Source organism: Sorex fumeus, unplaced genomic scaffold (genome assembly GCF_029834395.1).
Source record: "Sorex fumeus unplaced genomic scaffold, SorFum_2.1 ptg000022l, whole genome shotgun sequence".
NCBI classification, from domain to species: domain Eukaryota; kingdom Metazoa; phylum Chordata; class Mammalia; order Eulipotyphla; family Soricidae; genus Sorex; species Sorex fumeus.
The window spans coordinates 268,547-295,996 of NW_026606079.1; the positions used below are offsets into that span (position 1 = coordinate 268,547).

At 64.9% G+C, this 27,450-nt stretch overlaps 2 protein-coding genes across 5 annotated transcripts in view; one reads left to right on the forward strand and one right to left on the reverse strand.

Moving 5' to 3' along the window:
• Nucleotides 1-16,713, forward strand: part of EVL (Enah/Vasp-like) — a 64,726-nt gene extending 48,013 nt beyond the window's left edge. For 3 of the 4 annotated variants that reach the window (XM_056113677.1, XM_056113675.1, XM_056113676.1), the window contains exons 3-14: nt 1,147-1,324; nt 8,171-8,234; nt 9,033-9,091; nt 9,555-9,781; nt 9,982-10,085; nt 10,368-10,428; nt 11,353-11,416; nt 13,669-13,735; nt 13,817-13,879; nt 15,421-15,487; nt 15,648-15,705; nt 16,457-16,713. In XM_056113677.1, the coding sequence (XP_055969652.1) occupies nt 1,147-1,324; nt 8,171-8,234; nt 9,033-9,091; nt 9,555-9,781; nt 9,982-10,085; nt 10,368-10,428; nt 11,353-11,416; nt 13,669-13,735; nt 13,817-13,879; nt 15,421-15,487; nt 15,648-15,705; nt 16,457-16,494 (1,050 nt within the window). In that variant the 3' untranslated portion in view covers nt 16,495-16,713. The remainder of the gene's footprint in view (nt 1-1,146; nt 1,325-8,170; nt 8,235-9,032; nt 9,092-9,554; nt 9,782-9,981; nt 10,086-10,367; nt 10,429-11,352; nt 11,417-13,668; nt 13,736-13,816; nt 13,880-15,420; nt 15,488-15,647; nt 15,706-16,456) is intronic. The other variant, XM_056113678.1, reaches the window with a different exon arrangement.
• Nucleotides 16,714-17,514: 801 nt separating this feature from the next.
• On the reverse strand, nt 17,515-26,592 carry DEGS2 (delta 4-desaturase, sphingolipid 2). Its single transcript, XM_056113679.1, has 3 exons — nt 26,501-26,592; nt 18,440-19,182; nt 17,515-17,661 (listed from the first exon to the last, which is right to left on the reverse strand). Exons 1-3 carry the CDS (start codon nt 26,580-26,582, stop codon nt 17,515-17,517), a joined length of 972 nt encoding a protein of 323 aa, XP_055969654.1. The 5' UTR covers nt 26,583-26,592.
• Nucleotides 26,593-27,450: the final 858 nt, after the last annotated feature.

A 27,450-nucleotide genomic window follows, 5' to 3' on the forward strand; every position in this document is an offset into this window, starting at 1 on the left:
TTAAAACGCCAGTGGCCCAGCCCTGGGCCGTCACCCAGACCTGCGCCTGTTCCTGTTTTCACTTTCACCACAGAAGGCGAAACTCAGAAACTGATGTGACCCGCCCTTCCCCCCGTGGCCGCCTGGACAGACGGCCTTGTCCTGCCTTCCTGCCTCCCTCCTGGACAGACGCCGTGTCCTGCCGTCCTGAGGCTGCCTGGGCAGATGGCCGTGTCCTGCCCTCCTGTCAGCACCTGGACAGACAGCCATGTCCTGCCATCCTTACTCTGAAGCGTCCACGTGGAGGGTCTTGGAGGGACTGGGTTGGCGTTGCCTTGTGGCGAGGTCTAAGGACATTCCCTTCCCAGTGAATTGGAATCGCGCCTTCACTTAGCACCGCTTCAGCCCAGGAAGCCTGTTAGAGGAATGCTGGGCTCTGTTCCACGCTCTCTGTATTTGGGTGGTTGTGGGGGGATTGGGTTTGGGGCCGCACTGGCCAGTGCTCAGGGCTCGAGAATTGATGCAGAGTTGGGGTAACACTATCTCTTGGCCCCCTTTGTTCTGCCTTCATGTAAATGTTAATTGAGTGATACGTTTATAATTGCCCCAGTTTTGCAGCTGTAATCAGTGTCTCATATTATATTTCCTAATTTAGAATTTTGGGGGTTGGAAGTTGTTTGTTTGGGGGCCACCCCTTGCCTTTGCTCAGGGCTTACTCCTGGCTCTATGCTGAGGGGTCACTCCCAGCAGTGCTCAGAGGACCATGTGGGATGTCCGGGATCGAACCCGGGTCAGCGGCATGCAAACAAACACCTGCTGTACTGTCACTTCGACCCCCTCACTCACTTCAGACTGTGGTCAGATCTGGGGACTCCCCTGTCCCTTCTGCGTGGACCCCAACGAGGGGAACTGAGCCTCAGTGAGGGCCACTGGGGAACTGAGCCTCAGTGAGGGCCTTGGTGATGGGGTGGCAGGACCTTTCCCCTGACACTGGGACTCCGCCATTGCGTCACTCTGAGGGCACTTTCCAGCTGCCCTGCTGTGTGGGAGTGTTAGTGGAACCCCCACCCACCTTCCCACCCCCATGGCTTCGCCCTTCAGAGTCCCCCCACCCCTAGCTCACTGACCTTCATTCATTCACAAATTTCCCTCACTCCCCCGCCCCAGGTTGTGATCAATTATTCAATCGTCAAAGGGTTGAAGTATAATCAGGCCACGCCCACCTTCCACCAGTGGCGAGATGCCCGCCAGGTCTACGGCCTAAACTTCGCCAGCAAGGAAGAGGCCACCACCTTCTCCAACGCCATGCTGTTTGCCCTGAACATCATGAATTCCCAGGAAGGCGGTAAGCGGGGCGCTCGGGGGCCCTAGGGCAGTGTCAGGCCTGTCTCCAGGCCCGCTTTGCTTTTGTCCCCCGTGTCCGGGTTCTGGTACACGCAGGGCGCCGAGGGCAGGGAGCCAGCTGCCCGGGTTCTAGAGGGGAAGGATTCGGTCGTGTGTTGAGCGTGCCAGGAACTGACTGGGCGGACCCGCTGCACCCTCTTGCCGGGCTGGTGGGAGCCAGGCCCTGGGGAGGGCGTGTGCCAAGCCCCCGTGGGTGTGGCGTTCCAGGGCTGCACATGCGCCAGCCTTCGGACCCACAGACAGGAGGCCCTGCGGTAAGGGTGGGCTTCTGTCCCACGGGGGCATTACGCAAAGACCCCGAAGGCCTGGCTGGCAGGATGGGAGCAGCGCTGGGCGGCACGCGTCTGAGTTGGGCAGTTCAGAGGAGCTCATGGCCGCAGGCTGACCTCCGAGGGGCCCAGGGGGCCCGGGGGGGGGGGGGTGTCCAGGATCCTGCACCTGCTGGACCCTCCCTGGAGGCCAGAGCTTGGGGATTGGCCAGAGCCGCACCACGGCCTGCAGTGACTTCCCACTGAGGATGAGGGATCCCCCCGTTTCCAACTCACCAGGGACCCAAGGGTGCCGGGACCGTCCGTAGGGCAGAAGGGGCCTCGCGTGCCGCTGGGAGTCCCTTGTTTAAAGGAGGCGGTTTCCGGGGCAATGCCAGGTAAACAGGGGGTCGGGGGGGCATCTAGGACCTCCCGGCTGCCCAGCTCTTGTGTCACTGTCGGGGCGGGAAGGGGGACCTGAGGTGCCCAGACTGGCCTGAGCTGGCTTGGCCTGTTCTGAAGCCCATGGGAGTAGGGGGGCGTTCTTGGGGAGACCGAGTCGGCTTGTTTGTCGCTTCTGGACTCTTTCTTACTTGAAAAGGGACACATCAGCCCCTCCCTGGGCAGTCAGGACTCGAGGCCCAGTGGGGTGCCGGGTGCTTCCTGCCCTCCCCATCCACCCTCCTGCCCTCCGCCGTGGGGGAGACCCTGCTCGTGACAGCCCATGACACAGGACCCCCAGGTCGAATCCGCACTTATGCCTGCGGGTGCCTTCAGACACTGGCATGACTCTTGGCTTCTTCCGGACCTGGCACCGTGACACTTGTGGGCGGGTTGCCCAGAAACCGGACTTGGCGCCCCCTGACTCTCCGGGGGCAACCGTGCACGGTCACGGTCCCGGTCACAGGGGACTTGCCAGGGCTCTCTCTGCTGCGGTCACCCCTGAGACCTTTGCATGTCCCCTCTTCAGTTCCGGCCTAAAGTCCACTTCCTGAGTTGGTGAAGGGAGGGAACAAGTGGCAAACCCCGTCCGGTGGGGTCTCGCGGGGCTGGGTCCTGGCCCATCTGTGGACACGACCGCTGGCCACGCGTCACAGCGATTGGGGTTCTGGGTGCTGGTGAGGGCGGGCTTGGGAGGCCAGGGTGGGTGCCTGTACCTGGGACACTGCTTCCAGCTGTGCTCGCAGTGGCCACGGGGCCGCCCCCACCCTGAGACATTCCAGTTCCCGTCTGCACCTTCGCAGCGCCTCTCTGGATTTTCATTTCTGTTTGGGAGTGGGGGGGTCACACCTGGCGGTGCGCGGGGTCACTCTCAACTCTGCACTCAGGGCTCACTCCTGGTGGTGCTCGGGGCACCACATGGGATTCCGGGGCTGGAACCCCTGCAGGCGCTCTCCCGGCTGGCCTGTGTGTGTTCCCGAGGCCCCAGCAGGTGGGAGGGAGGCGTGGAGCGGGGGCTGCAGACCAGGACGGCCACAGACCTGCGCGCTCAAGCCTGCAGACCTGGGCTCAAGGTGAGGGGTGCCATCTGTGATTGAGGGACATGGCCAATGGAATTGTCTCACACAGAAATCGCACCCGTCACCTTGGTCCTCCCAGCCTCGGCGCCGCACACCTCCAGCTGGGGGGAGGGGGGTCTGGTGGAGTGGGGGGTGTGGAAGGGTGCGGGGTGGGCGGGGCGGGGGTGACCTGTCCACACCTCCTGTCCGGCAGCCTGTTGTCCTCTGGTTTCTCTTCAGTATTTGCCCCTGGGACCGACGCCCGTGGAGAGCTCACCGCGCTGGCTGTGGCTTGCGGGGGGTCATTGCAGGGGCAGGCTGCTGGCCCTTGGGCAGAGGTGCCGGACGGGGGTGGGGCCGTGGGCTGCCTCGGGAGCTGGGGGTTGAGGCCGAGTGTGCTCTGCGTTGGGTGCCAGGAGATGCCATTGGTTTCACTGTGCTCAGAGTGCTTATGCCCTGGGGTCCCGGGACTGCTCTCCCACTTCCGACCACCGTCCAGCTGCCCCCCGCCCCAGCTCTGTCCCCCTACCCCACCTCCCCTGCTAGCCTGTGCTGGGGGCACAGAGGGCTGGCCTGGCCGGGCTGGCCGCTGCTGACCGTGAGTGTGAGCCGACTGGGGGGCGGGGGTCTCTGTCCCCCTCGCGTAGCTCCGTCTGCCAGCTCGCCTGAGCAGCGTCCCACCATCTGGACAGACCCAGGGTTCTCTTGGCCTCACCTGTCGTGGCCACTTGGGGTTCTTGCACCCTGGGCTGCATGCCAGAGGGCCCAGGAATAGGTGTGGGGAGGCCGTGGGGGATCCGTGGGGACAGCGGGCAGGGTGCTTGCCCTGCATGGGGCAACCCGGGTTGTTTATGGTTTTGTTTTTTTGTTTTTTGGGGGGTTTTTTTTTTTTTGCTTTTTTTTGGGGGGGGGTCACACTCAGCGATGCTCAGGGGTTACTCCTGGCTCTGCACTCAGGAATTACTCCTGGCGTTGCTCAGGGGAACCATATGGGATGCTGAGAATCGAACCCAGGTCGGCCGTATGCAAGGCAAACACCCTCCCCGCTGTGCTGTCGCTCCAGCCCCCCCAGCCCGGGTTTAATCCCTGCTGCGGGTCAGGTCCCCGAGCTCTGCCAGGAGGGACCGCGAGTGCGGAGTAGGCGTGAGTGAGTGGACGGCAAGTCAGGGTCTCCCGCCCTCCTGCGAGTGTCCCACGGCCGCCAGCTTCGCCGCAGAGCCGGGAAGGCCGAGGAACCTTCCCGGGGCCGACAAGAGCCCCCTGGGATTCCTCCGAGCGCCCCCTCCCCGGCAGCTCCCATAGGTTGGCCGGGGAGCCTCATTAAAGATTGACGCCCCCCGGGCCGCTCCAGGCAGCGGCGGATCGCTTACAGGACGGCGGGCGGGCGGCCGGAGCGCAGGTAGGTGGCCAGGATGCGCGCCGCAGAGCCCGGGGAATGCGCCCTGGGGCCCGCCCGGGGGGTCTGCAGGGAGTGGACCGTCCACTGCTTCTGCTTCTGCCACTGCGACTGCACCGTGCTCTGCAGAGTGAGCTGTAGGTGGCCCCGTCCCCTCTCCCCACTCCCCACCTGCCCCCGCTGAGCGGCTGTCGGTGGCCCCGTCCCGCTATCCCCACACCCCATCTCTGTCCCCACTACAGTGAGCTGTGGGTGACCCCCGCCCCCTTCCCCCCATGACTGTCAGTGTGGGGCCCTTTGGGGACAGTGCCTGTCACTGCTCTCAGTCTTGGTGCCATCTATGCAGCTGGGCAGTGTGGGGACGGGGTGCCGGCATCTGTGCAGCTGGGCGGTGCCGCTGTGCCTGTGTCCCCATGCACCCACCAGAGGGTCTCCACCCACAGGTGACGACAGCCCCCGTCATCGTGAGGGGCAGTTGAGCCCGTCGCGGTGGACAACTTCCCCGGGAGGGACAGGGTTCCAGAGGGACAGTGACTGGCCGGGCAGTTGGTGTGTCCTAACCTGGAAGCTTGGGCAAGTCGCCCCCTTTCCCTGGGTCTCAGGGCCCCTCTGCTCTGCTCTGCTCACAGAGGGTGGCTGGAAGGGGGTCCCCTGCAGGCCCCCCACTCTGGTGTTGGGCTGGAGGGCGGCTGCTCATGCCTCCTTGCACCACCCTGTAGGCTGCCAGCCACCGGGAGTCAGGGGTGCCAGCCTGGGCTTGAAGGGGAGCTGAAGCCGCAGCGGGCCCAGGGAGTGGGGGAGGGGAGAAGAGGGGGTCAGGGCCTGGCACATGATGAGATTGGGTAGGGTGAGGAGGGGGTTGAGGCGGGTGGATTGGTGTAAGACAGACAGGGGTGAGGGCGGGGGTGAGGAGAGGAAGGATGAGGCGGGCAGGTATGGGCATGAGACGGGCGGGTGAAGAAGGGGGAGGGGGAGGGAAGAGGCAGGCAGGGCTGAGGAGGGGGAGTGAAGACAGGGTCCGCAGAAGTTTTCACCCAAGTCTTGGGTGAGGAGCTGGGGGGGGTTGGCCTGCTGTGAGCCCACACTGGCGGGGAACCCCACTGCCCTGTACTCGGGGCAGAGCTCCCACCCACCCCACCGAGCACCCCCAAACGCTGGAGTCCGGGGTGGGGAACAGGGCCGGAAGCCGCGGACACCCCGAGAGGACCTGGCTTCAGGCCAGCCGAGCAGGTGGCCGGTCCCGGGCTCCTGTCTCAGGTTCCACGGCTCCGGGAGGCCTTTCCCGCAGCTCCCTGTAAGCTGACCTGTCCCTGTCCCCAGCCTCATGCATGTTAATGGGTGGGGGACGGGGTGCCCGCCCCCCCAGTCCCCACAGGGCATCATCTGCTATATGGCTCCCCACCCCCGAGCTGGAGAGACCGGGTCCTGGATGGACAGTGTCCCCGAGAAGGGTGACTCAAGACCCCCGGCAAACGAGGGGATGCAGGCGCCACCCACCCCGTGTTCATACTGGAGGGGTCGCTAGTGGGGAGCCCCAGAGACCTTCGTGCTTACCTGCCTCTTCCCAGTCCCCTCCCCATGTCCTGCCCCTGTGACCTGGTCCACCCTGTCCCTCCAGGGGCCTCAAGAGACCACCTCATTTCTCCCAAGCCCTGTCTATCCCTGCTGGACCTGACGTGGTGGGCCACCAGGGGGCGCTGTCCCGTCCTTCGTCGTCGTTCCCCCCCCCCCCCCCCCCGCCAAAGCCGGCTGCCTCCGTGTGGAAGCAGCATGGCGGCCCCCAGGCCCTGTGGATTCTCAGCTGGGCCAGTTCACTCTGTCCCTTCCGGATTCTCCCCGCTTGGGAACCTCGGGACCCTGCGAGGTCCGTGACGGCTGGGCCTGGGCCGTGTCTCGGTGGCCTGGGATTCCAGCCGCAAACAGCACCCCAGGAGGCAAAGGGAACAGGGGACAGGCAGCATCTCCCTGAGAGGGGGATCAGGAGGGCCCCAAGGACAGGGGAGACTCTGAGGATGGCAGGGACAGTCCTGTGTGTCCCTTCTCGCTGACAGATGCACCGGCCAGGGAGAGGGTGGGGGCCTGTGCCCACTGTGGCGGGACTGTGTTCCTCACCGTGACACCCCGCTACTGCCGTGCAGGAAGCGGGCAGCCGAGTTCTGGGGTCCTGGGTGCAGCTCCTCCCAAGGGCCAGGGGTCGGCCCCGCAGTCAGGCCGGAGACTGAACCCCCTGGAGGCCACAGACCTTAGTGGGGGGGAACTGAGCCGGGGAGGGGGGGAGGGGTAGGGCCTGAGCACGGTGTCCCTGCCGCGCGCCTGGCCCTGCCCCGCGCCTCTGGGCTGTGCCCGGAACCCCGCGTGTCAGTCCCCTCGACTTCACACTCCACAGGCGGCCTGGCCTACACGGCGGCGAGCCCTCATCCTGGCGTTACCGTGACCGGGAGTGTCTGTCTCCTCTACTCTGGCGTCAGAGGCCTGCACTGCACAGGCTGCTTGGGGTCAGAAAGGCAGTTTGGGGGCCTCACCTGGCGCGGCTGGGAACAGTGTGGAGCTCATCCCCCCCCCCGCCGCCAGGCTGCTGCTGGGGGACAGTGCAGTGGCAGGGATCGAACTCAGGACTCGCATGCACAAAGCCTGAGCCTTACCACTAGTAGCCACCTCCCAAGAGGAAAAGAAGATTTGTTGGTTTTCATTCTGTTGGGGGTCACTCCTGGTGGGTCTCTGGAACCCTAGGGGTGCTGGGATTCGAAGCCACATGCGGGAAAGAGTTCTGCCCATAGCCCGGGAACTTGATGCTGGAGAGGGCCGGGACCCTCTGTCATGGGGGGCAGCACGGCCGGAACAGCCAGTGCAGACCCAGCCAGTCTGAGGCCAGCCCCCGGCAATGGGAGTGGGGGCTTCCTGAGCACCCAGGCGGGTGGCACGGAGCCAGAACCAGGCCGTGGGGCCCGGGCGGTTCTGGTGAACGCAGCCGGGGAGTGGGGGTGGCAGCCTCGCTGGGCCCTTGGAGGTGAACCAGCATGGGTCAGGAAGTACCCTCACTGTCCCGGGGGGGTGGGCAGCCATCTCTGCGACGTCTGCCCCACACACACTCCCACTTGGCGGGTGCCGTGTCCCTGGGCACTGCTGCCCACAGGCGGCCCCCCAACTAACGGGCTCCAGAGCCCGTGTTAGAATCCGGGACAGTGCCAGGAGGTGTGGACGAGCGAGTGCAGTGGGAGGATGGGGGTAAGAAGGTGGTTTGAGGGGCTGGAGCGACAGCACAGCAGGTAGGGCGTTTGCCTTGCATGCGGCCAACCTGGGTTCAATTCCCAGCATCCCATATGGTCCCTGAGCACCGCCAGGAGTAACCCTGGTGCATCGCCGGGTGTAACCCAAAAAGAAAAAAATTGGTGGTTTGAACCCGTGAGGGACGGGACCCCAGGGCGGAGAGGTGGCTCAGGGCTGTGCACTTATCCGCACCCAGCTGCAAGAACCCGGAGCACTGCTGAGAGAGGCCCAGAAACAAAAGCAAAAAAAAAAAGCGGGTGTGGGGGGTGTCCCCAAGGGACGAGTCCCAAGAGATGGAGAGACGGGGTGGTGGGCACGACTGGGGGGCCGCAGCCGGGCCCCCCTCACCGCCGTGCTCTCTACTCTCTGCCCCCCAGGCCCCTCCAGCCAGCGGCCGCTGCAGAATGGACCGTCCCCTGACGAGATGGATTTCCAGAGAAGGTCGGACACAGCTGAGCCTGGGGTGGGGCAGCTGAGGGCCCACACTCAGGGTGACAGACAGTGCCTGCCTGCGGGAAGGGGGCTGGACTAGTCCGTAGAGTTTCATACCTGGGCTGCCTCTCACCCACCTCGGGGGCGGGGGGCGGGATGCACAGCACCCCAGGACTGGGACTGACCACTGAGCCTCACGGCCCCCTGGTGGTCAGTGTGTGGACTGTGAGCTCGGTCCTGTCCTGGCCAGTCTGAGGGAGGAGCAGGCCAGCGAGGTGACGCCTCAGTTCCCAGATTTCGACCTCTGCCCACAGCTGCCCACGGCTGACTTTCCCTCTTTCCAAAGTCTCAGTGCCTGGGCCCTGCTGGGGTGGGCTTTGGCGTCGTGGCGTGGCCGGTGCACAGAGAAACCCAGGCAGGTGCTTGCAGCCCCTGGGAGGCCCCCAGGCCCTGCCATTATGCCCAGAAAAGCCCTGGAGGAGGGACACCGGGCATCGATCCCACCCAGTGACCTTGTCCACATGACCTGAGCTGCGCCCTCCACATGCTCGCCAGCACCGTCTTCTCCTCCCCTGGGGCTTTTCCCCCCGGCCCTGGCTGCTGACCCCTCAGAGCCCAGCCCCGCGTCCTCAGGGCCCCAGAGCGCCAGCGCAGGCACTGTCTCTAGTGTGCTGCCAGGCCGGGAGCCACGGTCACGGGGGTCCCGAGACCACAGCTGGGAGCACGACACAGCCGGGCCTGCCCCAGCTCTGGCAGGGTCCGCGGGTGGCGGGCATCGGGCGTCAGAGTCTCTGCCCTCTGTTCCAGGCAGGTGATGGAGCAGCAGCAGCGCCAGGACTCCCTGGAGAGAAGAGCCTCGGCCCCCGGTGAGCCAGTGACACGACCCCTCCACGTCCCTCTGCCCTGCCCCCAGCCCCCCGCCTCATTGCCCCCCAGCCTCTCGGGCCACTGCTCTCCCGTCTCCAGGCGCGGGGGCAGGTGGGCCGCACGGGGCTGCCGGAGCCCATCCCCACACCCCACTCACAACCCGGCATTCCTGTGCCACTCAGTGACCCTTGTGGCACTCAGTGACCCCCGCTCCGTCACACGACTGGGGCAGGGCCAGGTGGCTGTGGGTGTGGGTGGTGGCCAGTGGGAGAGCACAGGGCCGTGCCCGCCCTGCTCTGACCAGGTCTGTCCCCTGGGGCTGGGTGTCACCCTGGGGGAACCAGCATCCACCGAGGCCTCAGAGGGGGGTCCGACCCTGGCCTGGCCAATTGTGCCTCAGTTTCCTGTAACGGGGGGGGGGGGGGCGGTGCGGGTGCTGACGGGCCCCTTCTCTCCTCGCAGGACCCATCCTCCCGCCGGGGCACCCCTCCACAGCCAGCGCCCCCCTGTCCTGTACTGGGCCTCCGCCCCCACCCCCGCCCCCCGTCCCACCTCCACCCACGGGGGTTGCGCCCCCGCCGCCCCCTCCACTGCCTGCCGGAGGCGCCCAGGGTGCCAGCCACGACGAGAACTCTGTGTCTGGGCTGGCGGCCGCCCTGGCCGGGGCCAAGCTGAGGCGGGTCCAGCGGGTAAGGCCCAGGGGGTCCTCACGGAACTTCCGCCCGGGACCCTTGAGCGTCAGCACCCCTGCGGGACCCCTAGGGAGGGAGAGTGTGGGTGCCCGTGGGCGCTGAGGGGACTGAGGTCCTGGCCCGGGAGCCTCTGGCTGTGCCCCTGCCGGCCCGGCCGTGCCACGGGCCCTGAGGCGGCCCCGGGTCCTTCCCCACAGCCTGAAGACGCATCCGGAGGCGCCAGGTCCGACGGCAGCCGGGCCAGCAGCGGGGGCGGCGGGGGCGGCCTCATGGAGGAGATGAACAAGCTGCTGGCCAAGAGGTGGGCACCAGCTGGACGCCACGTGCGGCACAAGGGGGCAGGGGGGACTCAGAGGGGTTCTGACCCGGGCCTGGTCAACCGTGCCTCAGTTTCCTGTCCCGGGAGCAGAGCGGGGCGGGGGATTGTGGGTGCTGCCGAGGTTTGGGGGATGGGGCGTGCTGGGGGGGGACGCAGGTGGGTCTGGGTCCCAGGTGAGGGTCAGGCTCCACCATGTCCCACCCACGGGCATGAGGATGGGCAGCCTCACGGATGTCTGATGCCCGCCCCGTGGTCCCATGCCAGGAGAAAAGCCGCTTCCCAGACGGACAAGCCCGTCGACCGGAAGGAAGACGAGGCCCAGATGGTGAGTCTTGGACCCTCCCGGGAGGGGTGGGAACCCCAAGGGGAGAGCCCTGGAGTCTGGCCCGGGGCATCCGGGAACGGCAGGACCCTTTGCTGCCCTGGCTCCTGCTGTCGGTGACTCTGGGGTGCGGGTATTCTGTCCCCAGCCGGACCCAACTTGAGGCTGCACAGCCAAGGGCACTACCGCCCCGTGCCAGCAGGGGGCGCCCCGGGCCCAGTCGTACCCGCACATGGGGCCAGTGTGTCTGCACCATGGAGTCTTCCCTACAGGGGGCGCTGAGCCAGAGCGTGGATTCCATCTGTCCCCACGCTGGCCTGCTGGCCTCCTGCCTCTCCATGTCCTTCCTGCCAGACCCACGTACCCTAAGGGGGCACGAGCCAGCCGCACCCCCAGTCCAGCATAGGCTGTGAGCTGCCCACCTGCAGGACGCTCCCATAGCAGCTGCCATCAGGCCATGTGGGCAAGCACAGGGTGGGGACACACCGTGAGGACCCCTCGGCTGTGGTGTTGGTGGTCCTGGGGGGTCCCGAGGCTGGAGGTGGAGCACGGCTTCCTGCCCCTCAGTGGGAGACAGGTGGGCCCGGACTCCCACACAGGCCTGGCCTTCGGGGGGCTCTCGCCCCATCCAAGACCCCCACCCGAGGTCCCCTCACCTTCATTGGGGTCCTCGCCACAGCCCAGGCCTGCGTCGCTGCCTGGAAGGCCATGCCCTTGTCCTCAAGGTCTGCGGTGACCATGGAGCTAGTGTGCCCTGGGGTCCTCGGGCCATGCAGAAGTCGCCCCCTGCCCCCCAGTCAGCCGCCCCCCAAGATTTGGGGTTTTCCGATTTAAGGTGGGCTCCTGCTAGGTTACTCGCCTGGAGGCAGGTGTGTCCTTTAGGGAATGGGGGAGCTGAGGTTTGGGGTAACGACCCTCTCCTTTCAGGAAGAGCCGAGCACCTCTCTGTCTCCAGGGGGCCGCGCCACCAGCCAGACCCCGACCCCCGCAGGTAGGACATGGTGACAGGGGACGGGCGGGAAGTCTGCAGGTGGGCCAGGAGTGGGCGGGGGCTGGGACTCTGCTTCGGCAGCCCCACATTCTCCCCGTTCTGGACTGCAGCTCCAGCTGCCACCATGGGGTGTCTGGGGACAGGGCTGTCACTGTTCAGGTGACCGCAGTCCCAGACTCCCTACAGGACACATCCCGTCCTGGCTTGGCGGGGAGAGAACAAGGCTGCAGTGGCCCCGTGGGAGGGTCGCTCAGTCCGGCAGCCCTTCCGCTGTGCCAGGAGCCAGGGGCCGGGCCCAGGAACTCAGTCACCCACTTGTGGGCCCGTGTCCTAGGGTATCCCACCAGCCCTGCGAGGGGCCGGTGTTCCCCGCTGCGGGACAGTGCCCAGGTGGGTGCGTGCAGAGGGTCCCCAGCCGAGGGGGCAGCACGCAGGAGCCCGGGCCTTGCGCGGCAGCAGGATGCATTGCCCTGCTCCCCGGGTCACTGCAGTGTGGGGGTACAGAGCGGGAGCCCCCAACACGGGACGAGAGCATCCCTGGCACCTTCCAGGAGACCCACTCCCACCCCGCGTGCCATGGGAGAGGACCCAGGGCCAGGCAGGGCGTGTGGAGCAGGTGCAGAATCGCGCGGCGTTTGGGGGAGGAGGGTCTCCGTGTGTGTGTGTATGAGCATGTGTATGTGTCTAGCTTTCTGTGAGTGTGTTCGAGTGAGCGTGAATGCACATGTGTGTATTATCTGCATATGACATGTGTATGTTAGTATAACATTTGTTTTTGTATATGTAATGTGCATGTATCTGAGTATGTCTGTGCATGTGATATGTATATAAAGTGTATATGATGCATGTATGTGCATGTGAGGGGCTATATGTTTAGCTCTGTTTGTGTCGTGTTGTGTATGTGGATGATTGTCTGAATGTATATAATATGTAGTATAGGTTATGAGTATGTGGTGAGTGTATATGTGTATGATTTGTGTATTTTTATGTGTGTGTTATGTGTGAATAAATGTTTGAGTTCATGATGTATGTATGTTATCTATATGAGTATATGATGTGTGTGAGTATCCGTGTATGTGATTTTTAAGTACATGTATATGACGTATGAGTGTACAGATAGATATGTGTGGCTGATGTGTGTGTGTGTGGTATGATGCACGTAAAGGATGAGTGTGCGTGTGGGTATATGAAGTGTGTCTACAAGTACCTGTGTGTGTGGTATGTGTCTGTGACTGAGTATTATGGACTATTGGGTATATGATATGTGCATGTGATGGATCTGTATATGGTATGTATCTCTGAGTATATGTATATTGTAGGTATGAGTATATGTATACTGTAGGTATGTGTGTATGTGATGTATATCTGTATATGTGCCTGCATATGTGTGTGGATATGATGTGTGTAGCATTTTTTAGTATCTGTCTATGTGTGTATGTATATACGTGTGTGGACATGATGTGTGGCATATGCACGAGTATCTAGACGTTATGTGTAAAAGGTAAAGGTAAAGGCCCTCCCGTTGATCGTCGATTTGCTCGAGCGGACCCAGTAACGTCTCATTGGAGACTTTGTTGTTACTGTGTCTGGCATATCGAAGACTCTCGGTAGCTTGCCGGGCTCTCCGAGAGGGGCGGAGGAATCGAACTCGGGTCGGCCATGTTGGCTGCGTGCAAGGCAAACGCCCTACCGCTGTGCTATCGCTCCAGCCCGTTATTTATGTGTATGTGCCTGCATATATGCGTGGATATGATGTGTGTGGCATGTATGTCTTTATATGTGTACATGTATGTAGATATGATGGGATACATGCTTGAGTGTGTGTGTCTGAGTTTATACATGTGTGGTTATGTGTGTGGGTGGCATGTATATGTGTCTGCATGTGTGTGAGTCTGACATGTGATATACGAATGAGTATCTGTACATGGTGTGTGTATTTGAGTGTATACATATATGTGTGGATATAATGTTTGCATGTGGCATGTACATGTCTGCGTGTGCGTGCGTGGACCTGATGTGTGATACGTGCATGAGCATTTGTGCATGGTATGTGCCTGTGTCTGAGTATATGGACACACATGCAGTGGATGTGTGCGTGTGGCGTGTGCATGTGACATGAGTGCCACCACCCCTCCAGGGGCTGCCTGGTCTCAGGGCGGGCCAGCGTCTGGCTCCGACAGACCCCCCAGGCCTGAGCTTTGCGGGCGGGCAGCGGGGCCCGGGGTGGTCCACTGAGTCCCGTCCATCGGCAGAGGCTGGCCGGAAGCCCTGGGAGCGGAGCAACTCGGTGGAGAAGCCGGTGTCCTCGCTGCTGACCAGGTGAGCCTGGCGGGGCGCGGGCGCGGGCACGGCGGGGAGGCGACCGCCACCGACTCACGTGTCTGTTTATTCCCCGCGTAGAACCCCGTCCACGGCCAAGAGCCCCGAAGCTAAGAGCCCCCTTCAGGCACAGCCTCACTCTAGGTACCGACCCTGCGGGGCCGCTGCCCCAGGACTAACCGCCGGCTCGCGACCTGCGCTAACACGGCGGGAGGGGCGGGAGGGGATGGGCAGCTGTGCCTCCCAGGCTGTGGCGGCCGCTCTCCTGTGTCCGGTCTCCTGCCACCCCGCGTTTTCCCGTGCACGAGGATCCAGGCTGTGGGCCAGGAGGGGCCGGACATTCCGGGCCTCGGACGGCGGGAAAAGCCAGAGGAAAGGCGAGGCTAGCGGGCCAGCGTGTCCTGCCCTTGTCCAGGACTGCCGTCTAGTGTGACTGGCCCTGGGGGGATGACAGCCCCGGAGGGCGACAGAGCCATGGGTCTGCCCTGTGCCTGGGGGCAGGACAGGCGCTTAGAGTCCCCCAGGTGAACCCTGTTTGCTCCCTGGTCTCCGGCCTACCCCCAGGAGAGACCCTCAGAAGTCACAACCCCGGGGACCGCCCCCCCCCTCCCCGTCCCCAGGGCCTGGGCACCTTCCACCTGCTGTCCCCTCAGCCGTTCGGCGTGGTGGCCACAGTGCCTGCTGCTGGCCACAGTCCCTTCTCTCTTGGCTCTAACTGTTATGCAGGGACACGGGGACAGGGCTGGTGTCCTTGGGGACGTCATTTCCTCGGTGCATGAACCCAGGGGCGCTTCTGCTCATTTCAGCGAGGCCGTGCCCTGCTTTTACCGGTCCCACTTCCCTCATTACCCTCGTTGCCAGCTGGTGCCAGGACCACACACTCTAGTGCTGGGCCTGGCCAGTCACGCCTCGGTTCTGCCCGAGAAGCTTAGTGGAATCTTTGCCAAGATTTCCCAGGGGCCGGGGGAGCGATAGCACAGCGGTGGGGCATTTGCCTTGCACGTGGCCAGCCTGGGTTCGATTCCCAGCATCCCAAATAGTCCCCCAAGCACCACCAGGAGTAATTCCTGAGTGCAGAGCCAGGAGTAACCCCTGTGCATTTCAGGGTGTGACGAAAAAAGAAAAAAGATTTCCCAGGGGGCTCCTGTGCGTGAGACCCTGCATTTTATTGGAGGTTTGGAGGCTCCCAAGAGGTGCTCTGTGGTCCTGAAGCCTCCAGCCAGGCTGGCCCCTCTGTGAGGTTTCCAGGGTGCAGTGCCGGGAATCGGGCCCGCAGCCACGGCTCTCCCAGGGCCCGAGGGGCGGGCATCCCCACCCACCGGTGTGCACACACTTAAGGTGCCCTTCACAGACCCCAAGCCCTGTCACGGAGGAGCACATTTCCAGAGCAGCTGGTGCAGGCCCTGGGGCTGCCCACAGCTGTGGAAACGCCACAGTCGCTCGGCCCGGGACCAGCAGGAACTGGGGGCCACACGCACCCCCACGCGAAGCTACTTGCTGCTTCCTTGGCGGAAGCTCCTCCGAACACTCGCGTCCGAGCACTGCTCCCTCCAGCCCCAGGGCCAGCTCTGGGCTTGCCGCTTCGCCCCCAGGAGGGGGCAGGGACCCCCAAGGGCAGAGCGCAAGGGATCTGCCCCGAGGGGGGCACCTGCCAGCCACCCCCACTGTACGCCCCGCCCCACCAGGGTGAAGCCGACAGGCAGCGTGAGCGACGGCGCCCTGGACGCCTTCGACTTGGACCGAATGAAGCAGGCAAGTGGCCCCCGCCCCGAGGCCCAGACCCCCAGTCCAGGGGTGCCCAGACCACAAAGGAGGGGGTCTGCGGTTTACCCCGGTGCCTCGAGCTCCCAATGGGGAGGGGCTGGCTGGGGGGGGGGGGGGGGGGTACCCTGCCTCACACTCTGGCCTGCAGGAGATCCTGGAGGAGGTGGTCCGGGAGCTGCACCGAGTGAAGGAGGAGATCATTGACGGTGAGTGGGGGCGCCCGCGGGGCCCCGGAGCCTCAGCTTCGCACCGGGCAGCTGGCAACCCCCCCCCAACCGCCCTGTCCACAGAATCGCCCCGGCTTCCGGCCCCCGCCCGCTCCTCAGATGTGCGGCCAGAGGAAAGGGAAGGGCCGGGCAGGTGGGGGGGCTGCAGCGAGAGGAGGGGCGGGGGCCGCCCGACCCCCTGCCCAGAGCGGGGACGCTCAACCTAGCCCTGCCCTTGGCCTTGCCCCTACTGGGCCCGGCTTCCTGTTTGGCTAGTCCAGCCGCCCTGAGCCACTCAGATAAGGAGTTAATGAATGCAGGGCACAGACCAACCATTAACTCAACCCTCCGGGGGGCCAGAGCCAGGCTGGGGAGGGGCAAACACCAGCCTGTCTGCAGGGGCCCGGCTGGGGTGCTCGGCAACCCCCCTCCATCTGGGGTGCCGCCGCGGTGGACGGCTCCCCCGGCCAACGGAGCAGGAAGGCCAGGCAGCGGGCCCTTCTGAGGAGGCCCAGTGTCAGGGTGACCCCAGGCGGGGCGGAGGGGGGCCTCCCGGAAGGAGGAAGGACCCCAGGCCTCCACCCTCAGACAGGCCACTGCTCAGGGCCTCCGAGGTACCTCCCCCACTCCCCAGGCTTGGCTCGAGAAACGGGAGGGGTCCCCGGGACGTGGTTGTCCCAAGAGTCCACCTGGGACCCCTGGGGGCCGGGCCCTGGGCGCCTGCGCTGAGCCACCCCACCGTGTGCCGCAGCCATCAGGCAGGAGCTGAGCGGGGTCAGCACCTCCTAGAGCCCGGAGCCGCCGCGGGAGGCGCAGGACAGCCGGAGGACCCCGCCGCCGCCGACCCGCCACCCGCCTTTTTGTACTTGATTCGCTTATTTAAGTGTCCGTCTTTGGGGTTAGAAGGCCCCCCCACCCCCGGCGGGCGCTCCCCTCCTCGGGAGTGGTCTCGCATGAGGCAGGTGGGGGCGGGCGTGTCGTGTCCGTGTAATAAACGGTTCCTGTCCACGCGGCTGGCCTCTGCTCGGGGGAAGGGGCATGGGGTACCCGGTCCCGCCTCCTGGGTGGGCCCTGGTGGGTGGGATCCAACAGGCCCCCCACGGACGGGCCAGGAATCCATGGAGAAGGACCAAGCCCAGGCAGAGCTGCCCGGCCGAGCCGGGGGGCCAGGGCCTCTTCCCCCCGTTTCAACTAGCCGGGAACAGCTGCCTGCAGGACGCCACTCCCAGCCTAGACCGGAAGGTCCGGCTCAGAGTCCGGCAGGTGGCAAGCCTCTCCGTGCAGTCCCAAGACCCTGCAGGCCTTAGCCTGCTGTCCAGCCTCCAGCTGCTGACCAGTGGCCTGTCCCGCTGGGGGGTCAGACCCGGGGGCAAGCCTGCATTCGGGACTCAGCCAAACCCTCTGCAGCAGGCTGTGCCGGGGGCAGGAGTTAGGTGGGGTGTGGGGAAGAGGAGGGGAAGAACCCTGAGGAGGGGAATGAGGGTCTTCAGGGCCTGCTGCTGCTCACCCCCAGGTCAGCCCCCCCGGAAGGCAGGACGGGGTGCAAAGAGGCTCTGACACCCCAGGCAGGAGCACAGTTCAAGGGGGTGCATTTAATTTGGTGTGGGGCGCGCAGAGGGGCCGCAGTGTGGGCAGATTCGTCCAGGGGCACGGCCCCGCCAGCCCCAGCTCAGCCCCCTGCCAGCCCAGTTTTGGGCCACATCTGCACATGGCAGTGTCCAGGCCAGTCCTGGGGCTCTGTGGACACAAGCAGACGTCCAGGGCGGAGGAACCAAATGCAGCCAGACCACGGGGCGGCCGCTGCCCAGCTCACAGGCCGTCCTCTGCCAGCTCGCACACCCGCTTCACCCGGGCGTAGGGCCCCATCGAGTCCTGGAACACAAAGTCCCACAGCACCTTCACCCACGAGTGGTGCTGCGGCAGGTGATCGTAGTACTCCGGCGCAATCTTCCGCACCTGTGGGGGAGGGCAGAGGTTACCAAGGGCGGGATCCAGTGCCCACAGCCCCGTCCCTGCAGGCTCTGAGCAGGGGTGAGTCCTGTTGTCCCAGCCGTGCCCACCCTCTGGCCTGCCTTGGGGGTTTCCCGCAGCAGCCCGTGGGATGTTTGGAGAATGAGCGCTCCACCCAGCGCTCTGCTCCCGAAGCGGGCACCACCCTCCAGGCCTCCACCCTCCCCTGTGAAAGGGGGCAGTGGGCCAGGCGCACAGTGGACCTGGGCGGGTGTAGGAGCAGTGCTGGACCTCAGCAGTGGGGTGTGGGCAGCACACCCAGCCAGGCACTCACAAACACAAACGTCTGTGCACGTGGGTGACGGCAGGCCAGCCCGGTAGGCGTCTACCTGCCAGGCACAATCTGCAGAGAAACCTGCACGTATGGTTGCTGAAGGCTGCACGCTCCGCCCCCTGCCTCATGGGCCGATAACTGTATGCCCCGCCTACTGCCTCATGTTCGTCCAATCACCACACTCCTCCTGACACTGCATGTCCCGCCCCTACCTGACGCCCCGCCTACTACCTTGTGTTCCTCCAATCACTGCGTACCCCGCCCACTCCCTCATGGTCCAATAGCTGCGTGCCCTGCCCACTGCCTCGTGTTCCTCCAATCACTGCACGCTCCATGTTCCTCCCGACACTTCACGCCCCGCCCACTGCACGCACGCTCTGCCGCTCCCCGAGCTGGCCATACAGGGACGCAGCCACCCCTTCCCCTCCCCCCGCCCCCGCGCCCACCTACCAGGGGCAGGTTGCGGCCGGGGATGCTAGGGAAGTCGTGGTGCTCCATGTGGTAGCCCACGTTGAAGGTGATCCAGTTGAGGGGCCCGTAGTAGGAGTAGGTCTCGTGGCCCTTGAGGAACATGTAGTGCTCGGCGACGAAGTGGCCCGAGATGGGGTGCAGGCCCAGGCCCAGCAGGGTGCTGGCCAGCAGGTAGACCACGGGCCGGAAGCCCCAGAGGGCGACGAGGGCGGCGTCGACCGCCAGCTGCACGAGCGCGTTGAGCACCTCCATGCGCGTCAGGGCCTTGGGGTGGACGCAGAGCGGCCGCAGCGAGTAGAAGAAGGGCTGCAGCGCCAGCCACAGCAGCTTGCGCGCCGGCGTGCAGAAGAGCCAGCCCTCCAGGCGCGTGGGCACGTCCACGTCCAGCCCGTCGCCGCCCAGGTAGCGGTGGTGGTCCACGTGGTACTTCTTGAAGGAGGCCGAGTAAGGCACCCCCACGGGCAGGTTGGCGAAGACGGCCAGCCAGCGGTTGTGCGCCGCGCGGCTCGGCCCGAAGGCGGCGTGGTGCGACAGGTCGTGGATGGCCAGCGTGAGCGAGTGGTTCACGCAGCCGCCGAAGGCGTAGGCCCAGAAGAACAGCCAGCGCCACGCCAGCCCGCGCACCAGCCAGCTCGCCAGCAGCTGCGCCAGCACCAGCGCCAGCACCTCCCACTTGAGCCACGGGTCCGGCCGCATCAGCGCCTTGAGCGCCGGGTACTTGGCTGCGGGGGGGAGGAAGGGTGAGGACCGGTGAGCGCGAGGTTCTGCCAGCCTGCCCTGCGCCCTCCGCCTCCTCCCGCTGCCTCTCTGCTGCTCCTCTCCCCTCCCACTCTCCCTTCCTCCCTCTTCTCTATCCCCTCCCTCTCCGTCCATCTGTCCTTCCCGGAACCCCAGGCAGTGACACGAGTGTCCTAAGATCGGGCCCTCCCTGTGCCGTGGGTCCAGACAGGTTGAGGGGGCAGAGCCAGGCACTGGCCTCCCTCTGATGGCAGAGCAAGCAGGCAGTGTGGACACCCGCGTCTACACTCCAGACACCTCTGCACAACTGCCGGCTTCTGGGCTCAGATCAGTGGGGCTGGGGCTGGGGGGCAGAACGGCCTACAGGGCGGGGGCGACCGTGACCTGGGTGGGGGGTACCGTGGCCTGGGGGGCGTACCGTGACTGGGGGGCAGCTTCAGACCTTCCAAAGAGGGCCTGAGCCTGGCGCCTGCTGGGAAGGGTCACGCCCACCAGAGGCAATGAGGCGGCCCCCCAGAGTTCCTGGTTCCCCCACACGAAAAGGACACACAGAGCCTCCAGCCCTGTGATATCCCAGACTCCCCACTTCAGTCTGGGCCGGGACAGGGGTGCAGGACATCTGCCCCATGCTGGGGAGACAGGAGGGCCCCCTGGTGGGCCTGCACCCCACAAAAGAGGCAAAGAGCCTAACCGGAGTTGGTGGTGGTTGATGAGTGGGCGGCGCTCTGGAGTCTTGGAAGGTTCTGGAAACACGCACCAATTTGGAAGTGGCTCAGGTGGGGCCGAGCAGGCCCCGAGAGACCCAGGTGTGGCCCCACAAACGAGTCAGGCCACAATCAGCCGCACGTGTACTTTCGCCCAGAATAAACACGGCTGCTTGGGGGCTGGAGCGACAGCACAGCGGGTAGGGCGTTTGCCTTGCACGTGGCCGACCTGGGTTCGATTCCCAGCATCCCATAGGGTCCCCCGAGCACCACCAGGAGTAATTCCTGAGTGAAGAGCCAGGAGTAAACCTTGTGCATCGCCGGGTGTGACCCAAAAAGATAAAAAAAAAAAAGAATAAACACGGCTGCTCTCAGGGTCCAGCCCCCAGGCTCTGGAGCAGGTTCTGCGCATGCCCAGTTCTCCCTGAACCACGCACGTCACCTGCTTCGCGCTCTGACGGCTCTGGAGAAGCCCGTGTTCTCTCTCGGGCACACACTCGGCCCTTCTCTCCCCTCACATCTATCTAAATGAGTTTTCTAAATGAGTTTCAATAAAACCTTTCTTGCGGGGAGGGCATTTGCCTGGCACGCGGTCAACCCGGGTTCAATCCCCAGATCCCATAGGTTTTCCCTGAGCACCACCAGGAGTAATCCCTGAGTGCAGAGCCAGGAGGAACCACTGAGCATCATCAGGTGTGACTTAAAAAAAAAAAAAAGTAAAAACAAAAAACTTTCTTGCTTCACCAGAAAACAGATTCTAGCCCCAAGCAGGTGAGCACCACCAGGTGGGCTGGGAACCCTGCCTGTGGGGTGGGGGTGGGGGACACCCTCCAATGGCAGGGAGATGGAGATGTGGGAGGGGCGTTCCCCACAACCGGACCCCGTTTCTGCGCGGAGCCGGAGCCCCTGGACAGGTGGAGACGACGGGGAGGCAGAATCCTCCAAAAAGCACCCCCAGAAGCTCCCTGAGTGCTGGGGGTGGGGGGCTGGTGACATGGCACCGAGACCAGCCAACTGACCCCGCCTGCCCAGCAGGAAAAGATGCGGCAGGCAGGGGGTCCCCTGCACCTGGTAAGGCAGAGGGGACCCCGCCCCCAGCGCCTGAGAGCCCCAAAGCTCCCTGGAGATGGGCAGCTGCATCACAGTGACATCCTCCTGCCCCCACCCCAGACCCAGCGGTGGAGGTGGGCCATCAGCGGGGCCCCAGAGTCCAGATGCTTTTGTGGGGGTGGGGTCCTCAGCCCTGCGCACCTCATGCCCTATAGATGGAGGAACCCCACAAACTCTCGACTTGCCCGTCCTGACCTCTTTTGTCAGAAAGCTGCGGGCAGCCAGGTTTGGGATCCCATGTTCAGCCCCGTGACCGCAGACCCGCTTTGCAGAGGGAGAAGGCGGCGCCGCAGCTGGTTCGGTTCTAACCCGCCCCAGCGGCCATCCTTGGCCAGTTCCACTCCAGGCCTGAGCCGGGGTGGGCAGGGGGGGCTGCTTCCTCTTGGGAGGAGGCCAAGGGGGCGGGGCGGGCACACCTGCGCCAGGTGAGTGGGCCAGCGGCTCCCGGGCAGCAGGACAGAACCTCTATCCCGGGTGGGGACGGTCATTGCCCGCAGCGTGAACCCGCCATTGGGTCTATTATCTGACCGAGATCAGCACCGCTGCTTGGGGCACTGTGTGAAGAGCTGGACCCCACGGACCCTTCCCACCCCTTCCCGACCCTGCTCGCCCAAGTCTCAGCTGGCCCGCCCACACGTCTTTTCCCCTGCCCAGGACCGAGCCTACAGCAGTTGAGGCCACACATGCAGCAGACCTAGGTCTACCCCAGAACCCGCCATGCAGCCCCCCCAGCTCCTTCTGGAATGACCTAGAGCCGGGAGCAAGTCCTGAGCATCTCCAGCTGGCCCCCAAAACAACCAAAAAAAGACAATGCAGACAAACAAATGGGGGATGGGGCAGCTGAGGACCCCCACAGTGCCTCACTGCCGGAGCTGGGGGGAGGGTCCTGGAGGGGCGTGTCCCACGGCTCAGGTGGACCCCAGCACCTGGCGGGAAACTCAATCCCCTCTCGGGAAGGTGCCCGGGCACAGGCTCCATAGGGTAACCGGAGCCTGGACGGGAAGCCGGGCCAGGCGGGGAGTGAGTGGGTGACGGCAGGCGGGGGACTAGGGGAATGCGGGGGTCCGCAGGGGTGCTGGGGAGGGTGGAGGAGCAGGGAAGGAGCTCAGAGGGATGGTGCCCACCTCCACCTCATACCAGGAGCCGCCCCTGGCACATTCCACAGAGCCCACACCCAGAGCAGAGAACCGGAGCCCCGTGAGGACTGAACCGGCCCGGAACCAGCCGGCAGACAGTGACGGAGGCCAGCAGCGCCCCAGACACTGAAGGGAGTGGGGACCTGGGGGTCAGGGACAAGGAGACCCACAGAAGCAGACAAGACGGGAGGGGGGTGCAAGCCAGGGGCGTCAGGGGACGGGGTGGGCGCTCTGGGGTCATGTGGGCAGGGATCACACTTAAGGTCTGGAGCATGCAGGGGCATCCACCCCGTCAGAAGTGAGGAAGGGGACCCCCGCCTGCCTCCAGTTTCCTGAAGCTGAGCTGCTAACAGCTCAGGAAGAAGGGGGACACAGCAGAGTGTCCTTGTCACACCCTGTCCCCACCCCACCTGCTTCCTCGCCAGCGGCCACCAGGACCAGGCCGGGCAGGGGGGCTGTGGGGCTCGTCGCCCACCACACGGGCCCTGCCCCTTCCCCATGGTGGATTCAGATGACAGCAGCCCCTCGCCTGCCCCCCCCCCCTAGTCTGGAACATTCCACACACACACACACACCCCCCACGTCAGCTCTACTGACCCTGACAGCTGGCGCCCGGCCAGTCTGTTAGACCCTCTCAGAAAGACACCCAGAGTCTTCTGAACCCTGCCACCATCCCAGGCCCCTCGTGCATTTCAGGGTCACCCCCAAGCCTGACGGGAGGCCGTGGCTCAGCACAACCCTTAGCCCAGACCCAAGTGCCAGGGTTCGATCCCCGGCACCCCAGATGGTCCCTGGAAACTGCCAGGCGTGACCCCTGAGTGCAGAGCCAGGAGCAAGCCCTGAGCACTGCCAGGTGTGGCCCCAAACCAGAAAACTGATCAAGCAGGGAGCGGGGGTGTCCCAGGGAGGGAGCGCGCTGAAGGACGGTGTCGGCAAGAGCACAGGGCTCATGGGGTGGGGACAGCGCACACAGAACACGGGGTGGGGACAGCGCACACAGAACACGGGGTGGGGCCAGGGAGGTCTGCAGGGGTCCCGGACAGGAGGGAGCCACTGCAGGAACCAGGGGGCCGGCTCAGGTGGGGGCACCCGCTGCCCCAGCTCACCCCTCTGTCCTGGAGGGGATGGTGCAGTGTGGCCTGACCCCACCCTGGGGATCCTGCAGTCACGGAGCACAGGGGACTGAGGGGATAAGGGCAAAGGTCATGGAGTGAAAGTGTGCAGTGCTTGGATGAAAGGGAAGAAGAGCCGGGAGGGCAAAGGGCTGAGAGCGCCTGTGTGGAAACACAGGTTACGGGTCCGACTCCCTGGTGCCCTATATGTGCCCGGTCCAAGCCTGGCAGCTTCTGCAGTGTGGGATTCTCCAGGCGCACAGAAGCGCCTGAGGTGCATGTACACGCCACCACGGGGTGGGCCCGTGGCACCACCATGGAGCTAGTGCCACCCAGAAGGGGGATCTCTGGTGAGCACTGTGTGAGCAGCAGCGAGTAGCTCCAGGGGCCTGCGCTCACCTAGCACACAGTCTCCCCCGAGCCCCACAGAGCGATCGCTGAGCACCACCAGGTGTCCCCCCAAATAAAAACAAAGTAAAAACGGGGCGGCTGTGGGCGCGCCCGGCGGGAGGAGGCAGGAGCGAGCGCGGATGCTTGCTCTGTACACCTATGCGTGCATGGGTGCGTGCGCGGGTTCATGTGTGTGGACCTGCACGCCCCACCCGGAAGTCAGCGTGTTTTCAGGCCAGGTGAGCCCTGATCATGCCCGGCTGAGGCGCACTGCCCAGCTCCTGCCCGCGGGTGCGAATGCCACGCCTGGCCTCGTGCTCCTCTCCGTGGCCCAGTGTGGGGTCGCCAACAGCCCAGGCAGAGACGGGGCGCTGAGAAGGGGGTCCTGGAAGGCCAGGTGAGGGCGCTCACGGGGCACCTTGGAGTGCAGGTGGAAGCCGGGCGGGCACTGGCCCCATCGTCCTCAGGACCCTGAGGCAGGCCGTCAGGGGAGCTCCAGACCCGCCCTGCAGTGCTCTCTCTTCTGGGGCCTTGGAGCCCCCCAGGGTGGACAGGACAGAGGGACTGAGGGAAGGTCCCCAGCACCTGTGGGTGTCTCTCCCGCCAGGCCCTCGGGGCCTTTCCCAAGCAAACAGGCCTCCCAGCCAACCTGCTTCCTTGTTCTCTTTGATTATTTGAATATTTTCCTTACATCCCAGCTCCCTGCTTTCATTAAAAAACAAACAAAACCAACAATGCCCAAGGTACTTTGTTTCTGAAAAGACAAACCCAAATCCTGTTGCTTGTTCCCCTGGCCGTGCCTGGCTGGCGTCTGCCGCCTCCAGCCAGCTTGGGAAGCCCCGGGGATGGCCAGCAGGCCCGCAGGGCACTTTCCGGGCTCTGCCTCCCATTAGAATCTTCTCTGCTGTCCATCAGCCCAGAGCTTGGCACCGGGTAGTTGCGAACACAGGGCAGGGCCCAGAAATACGGGAGGGCAGAGCTCTTTCTGCCACCCGGGGCTGGCAACCCTAGGCCAGTGACTTCCCCTCTCGGATCCCCAAGTTCTGGGGGTGTTGGGGGCTGAGACGCCCTGGGCCCCCTGGCAGGAGCAGCCATTACCGGCCCAGCCGCACGCCTGCCTCGGCACGCCACACCTCCTCATCTAACCTGCTGCTCCCCAGCAGAAAGTTATGAAACTTCTATTTTTAGTTTTGGGGTCACACCCGGCGATGCTCAGAACGTACTCCTGGCTTTGTGTTCAGAGAGCCTTGCTGGCAGGGCTCAGGGGGCCTTATGGGGTGGCAGGGATTGACCCCAGGTCAGCCACCTGCAAGGTGAACACCCTCCTTCTTGCTGTCCTAGGACTATTTTCTTTTTTTACTTTTTGGGTCACACCCAACGATGCTCAGGGGTTCCTCCTGGCTCTGCACTCAGGAGTTACTCCTGGCGGTGCTCAGGGGACCATATGGGATGCTGGGAATCGAAGCCGGGTTGGCCGCGTGCAAGGCAAATGCTGTGCTACAGCTCCGGCCCCCTAGGGCTCCCTGCGCCCCTCCTAAGCTCTTCCCAGCTCGCCCAAACTCCATTGCCTCATCTGTGATTGACTCGTCAGGTGGTTAGTGAGTAAGTGTGCCCAGCCTCGCCAGGACACCAGCTTGGCAGCCGCATCCTGAACCCCAGAGGAACGCCCAAGCCAGGACAAGTCAGGCCAGGAGTGCTTCCTGTAGGAAGTAGCCCTGAGCCAGAGTGAGCAAGGAGGACCAGTGGGGAGGGACACCCAGGCAGTGACCAGTGGCGCCCGGGCCGGGGCGGGAGGAGGCAGAACATTCCATGATGGCCGGGCATGTGGGAGGCCTCTGGGAACAGCTGTCTAAGTCGCAGTTGGGTGCAAATGCCCAGCAAGATCCTGCCTGTGGGGTGGGGGGAGCTTTGTGCTCGCCCCCCAGGGTCTTGGGTCACTTCTCAAGTGCTCCTTCTCCATGTCTGGGGCCTTTGAGCCCGGGAGACACAAAGCCAGGAGCACCTCCATCCGTCCCCCGGAGCTCCAGGGGGCTTCTCCATTCGGGGCCAAGTTCCAAGAGTCCCAGCCTTTGGGGACCTGCTGAGACGCAGTGCCCACCGGGGAGGGGGGCCCCAGGATCCTTCAGGGAGGGTCTCAGAGCCCCCCACAGTGCCCACTGCCCGCGAGAAAGTGGCACGCGCACGCACCCAGGGGTCAGCAGCCCGCAGGGCACCCCAGACACTCCCTCACAGACCGCCCTGGAAGAGATCGGGGTTCCCCAGCCAACACCCCAACAATGCAGCACTGAGCCCCTCGCAGCACCGGAGCCTGCATGGAAATTAGGACATTTCCATAGGCACGGGGTGAGGAGACACGGGAGGGGAAACTGAGGCAGCAGGGGCGGTGGGGGCGGCCCAGGACGGTCCCAAGGAGGCGCCGCCGCCAATCCCGCGGCAGTTAAAGAGCTTCGGTACAAAGAGCCTGACCGCGCGGGCAGAGTTTATGACGCCTCATTAAGGTGGAGCATCCTCAGAGAGGCTCCGCGCAGTTTCTCCACGACCGGACGGACAAAGACGCGAAGGGAACGGGCGGCCCGGATCAGGGGCGGCGACCTCGCGGTCACTAGCCTGAAAGGACACGCGGGACACGGGCGCGGCTCTCTGGGACCACCGCGTCCCGCAAGGGCGCCCCGGCCCGGCCGGCCGGACCCAAGAACTGGACGGTCCGCGCCGGGCGGGCAGCGACAGGGAGCGACAGGGAGCAGGGACAGGGGACGGGACAGGGTTAGGAAGGGGGCAGAGACGCGGTAGAGGCGGCGCAGGGGCGCGGGCAGAGACGGGGTGGGCGCGGGCAGGGGCGGGCGGGCTCACCCAGCATCTCCTTGCGCCGCTGCGTGTGCGGCTGGTCCGTGTAGACCCACTCGAAGTCGCTGCGGCCCGCGCTGTTCCCCATGGCGACGCGCGTGTCCCGGCCCCGCCGCACCTGCCGGGCCGGCGCGCGCGTCCGACCAGACCGGGGCGCCGGGGCGGGCCCGGGGCGGGCACTCGCGGGGGGGCCGGGCCAGGTGCGCCCCAGAGGAGTGGACGGGGCCGCCTCCCGGGAGGGGGCGTGCACACGGCGCCCCTCCCTCCCCCACCCCGAGGCTGGGACCGTCCTTGCCCCCCCTCCCTGGCCTGAGCAGAACTGGCGCCTGGGGACCCCAGGACCATTCCCACTCTAGGCGGGACGCAGAGGAACCCTGGGTGGAGAGTGGCGGTTCACCCCGGCCGGCCAGCCGAGGTGGGTCTGGGGAGGGGGCGGGCGTGGGCAGAGCTGACCACCGGCGGCACATTCCCAAGACCCTCTCTCTGCCGCCCTTGGTCGCGGGGAAGATGGCAATGGGCAGTCTCTCCCCAGGGTGTGGCGTCTGGCGGGCGGCCACAGCTCAGGGCCTGCCACAATGCTGGCACGGAGCCCCGGGGGAGGCGTGGGCCCCCTGGCAGCCAGCCACGCACGGTGTGGGAAATGGGGAGACAGGCTTGGGACTCGGCCCCCAGTGGGGGACCCCGGATCTTGTATGGCAGCCTGGCACCAGGCTTGGTCTCTCCTGGAACAGGAAGCGCCCAGTTTCCCCAGGACAACGGGCTTTTCCCAGAGACCTCCCCCAGGGCCCTCTCCGCTCCGCACGGGAAACCAAGGCCCAGAGACCCACACTCTGGACCAGCGGCGGTATTGGGTGCCCCCCAACACTCCCATCCCCCCAGCTCCCCATCTGGCTCCCAGCTCCTGCCCCCACCACACCTGCAGGCTCCCCCTCCTCAGAGCAGTGCCTGGAAGACAC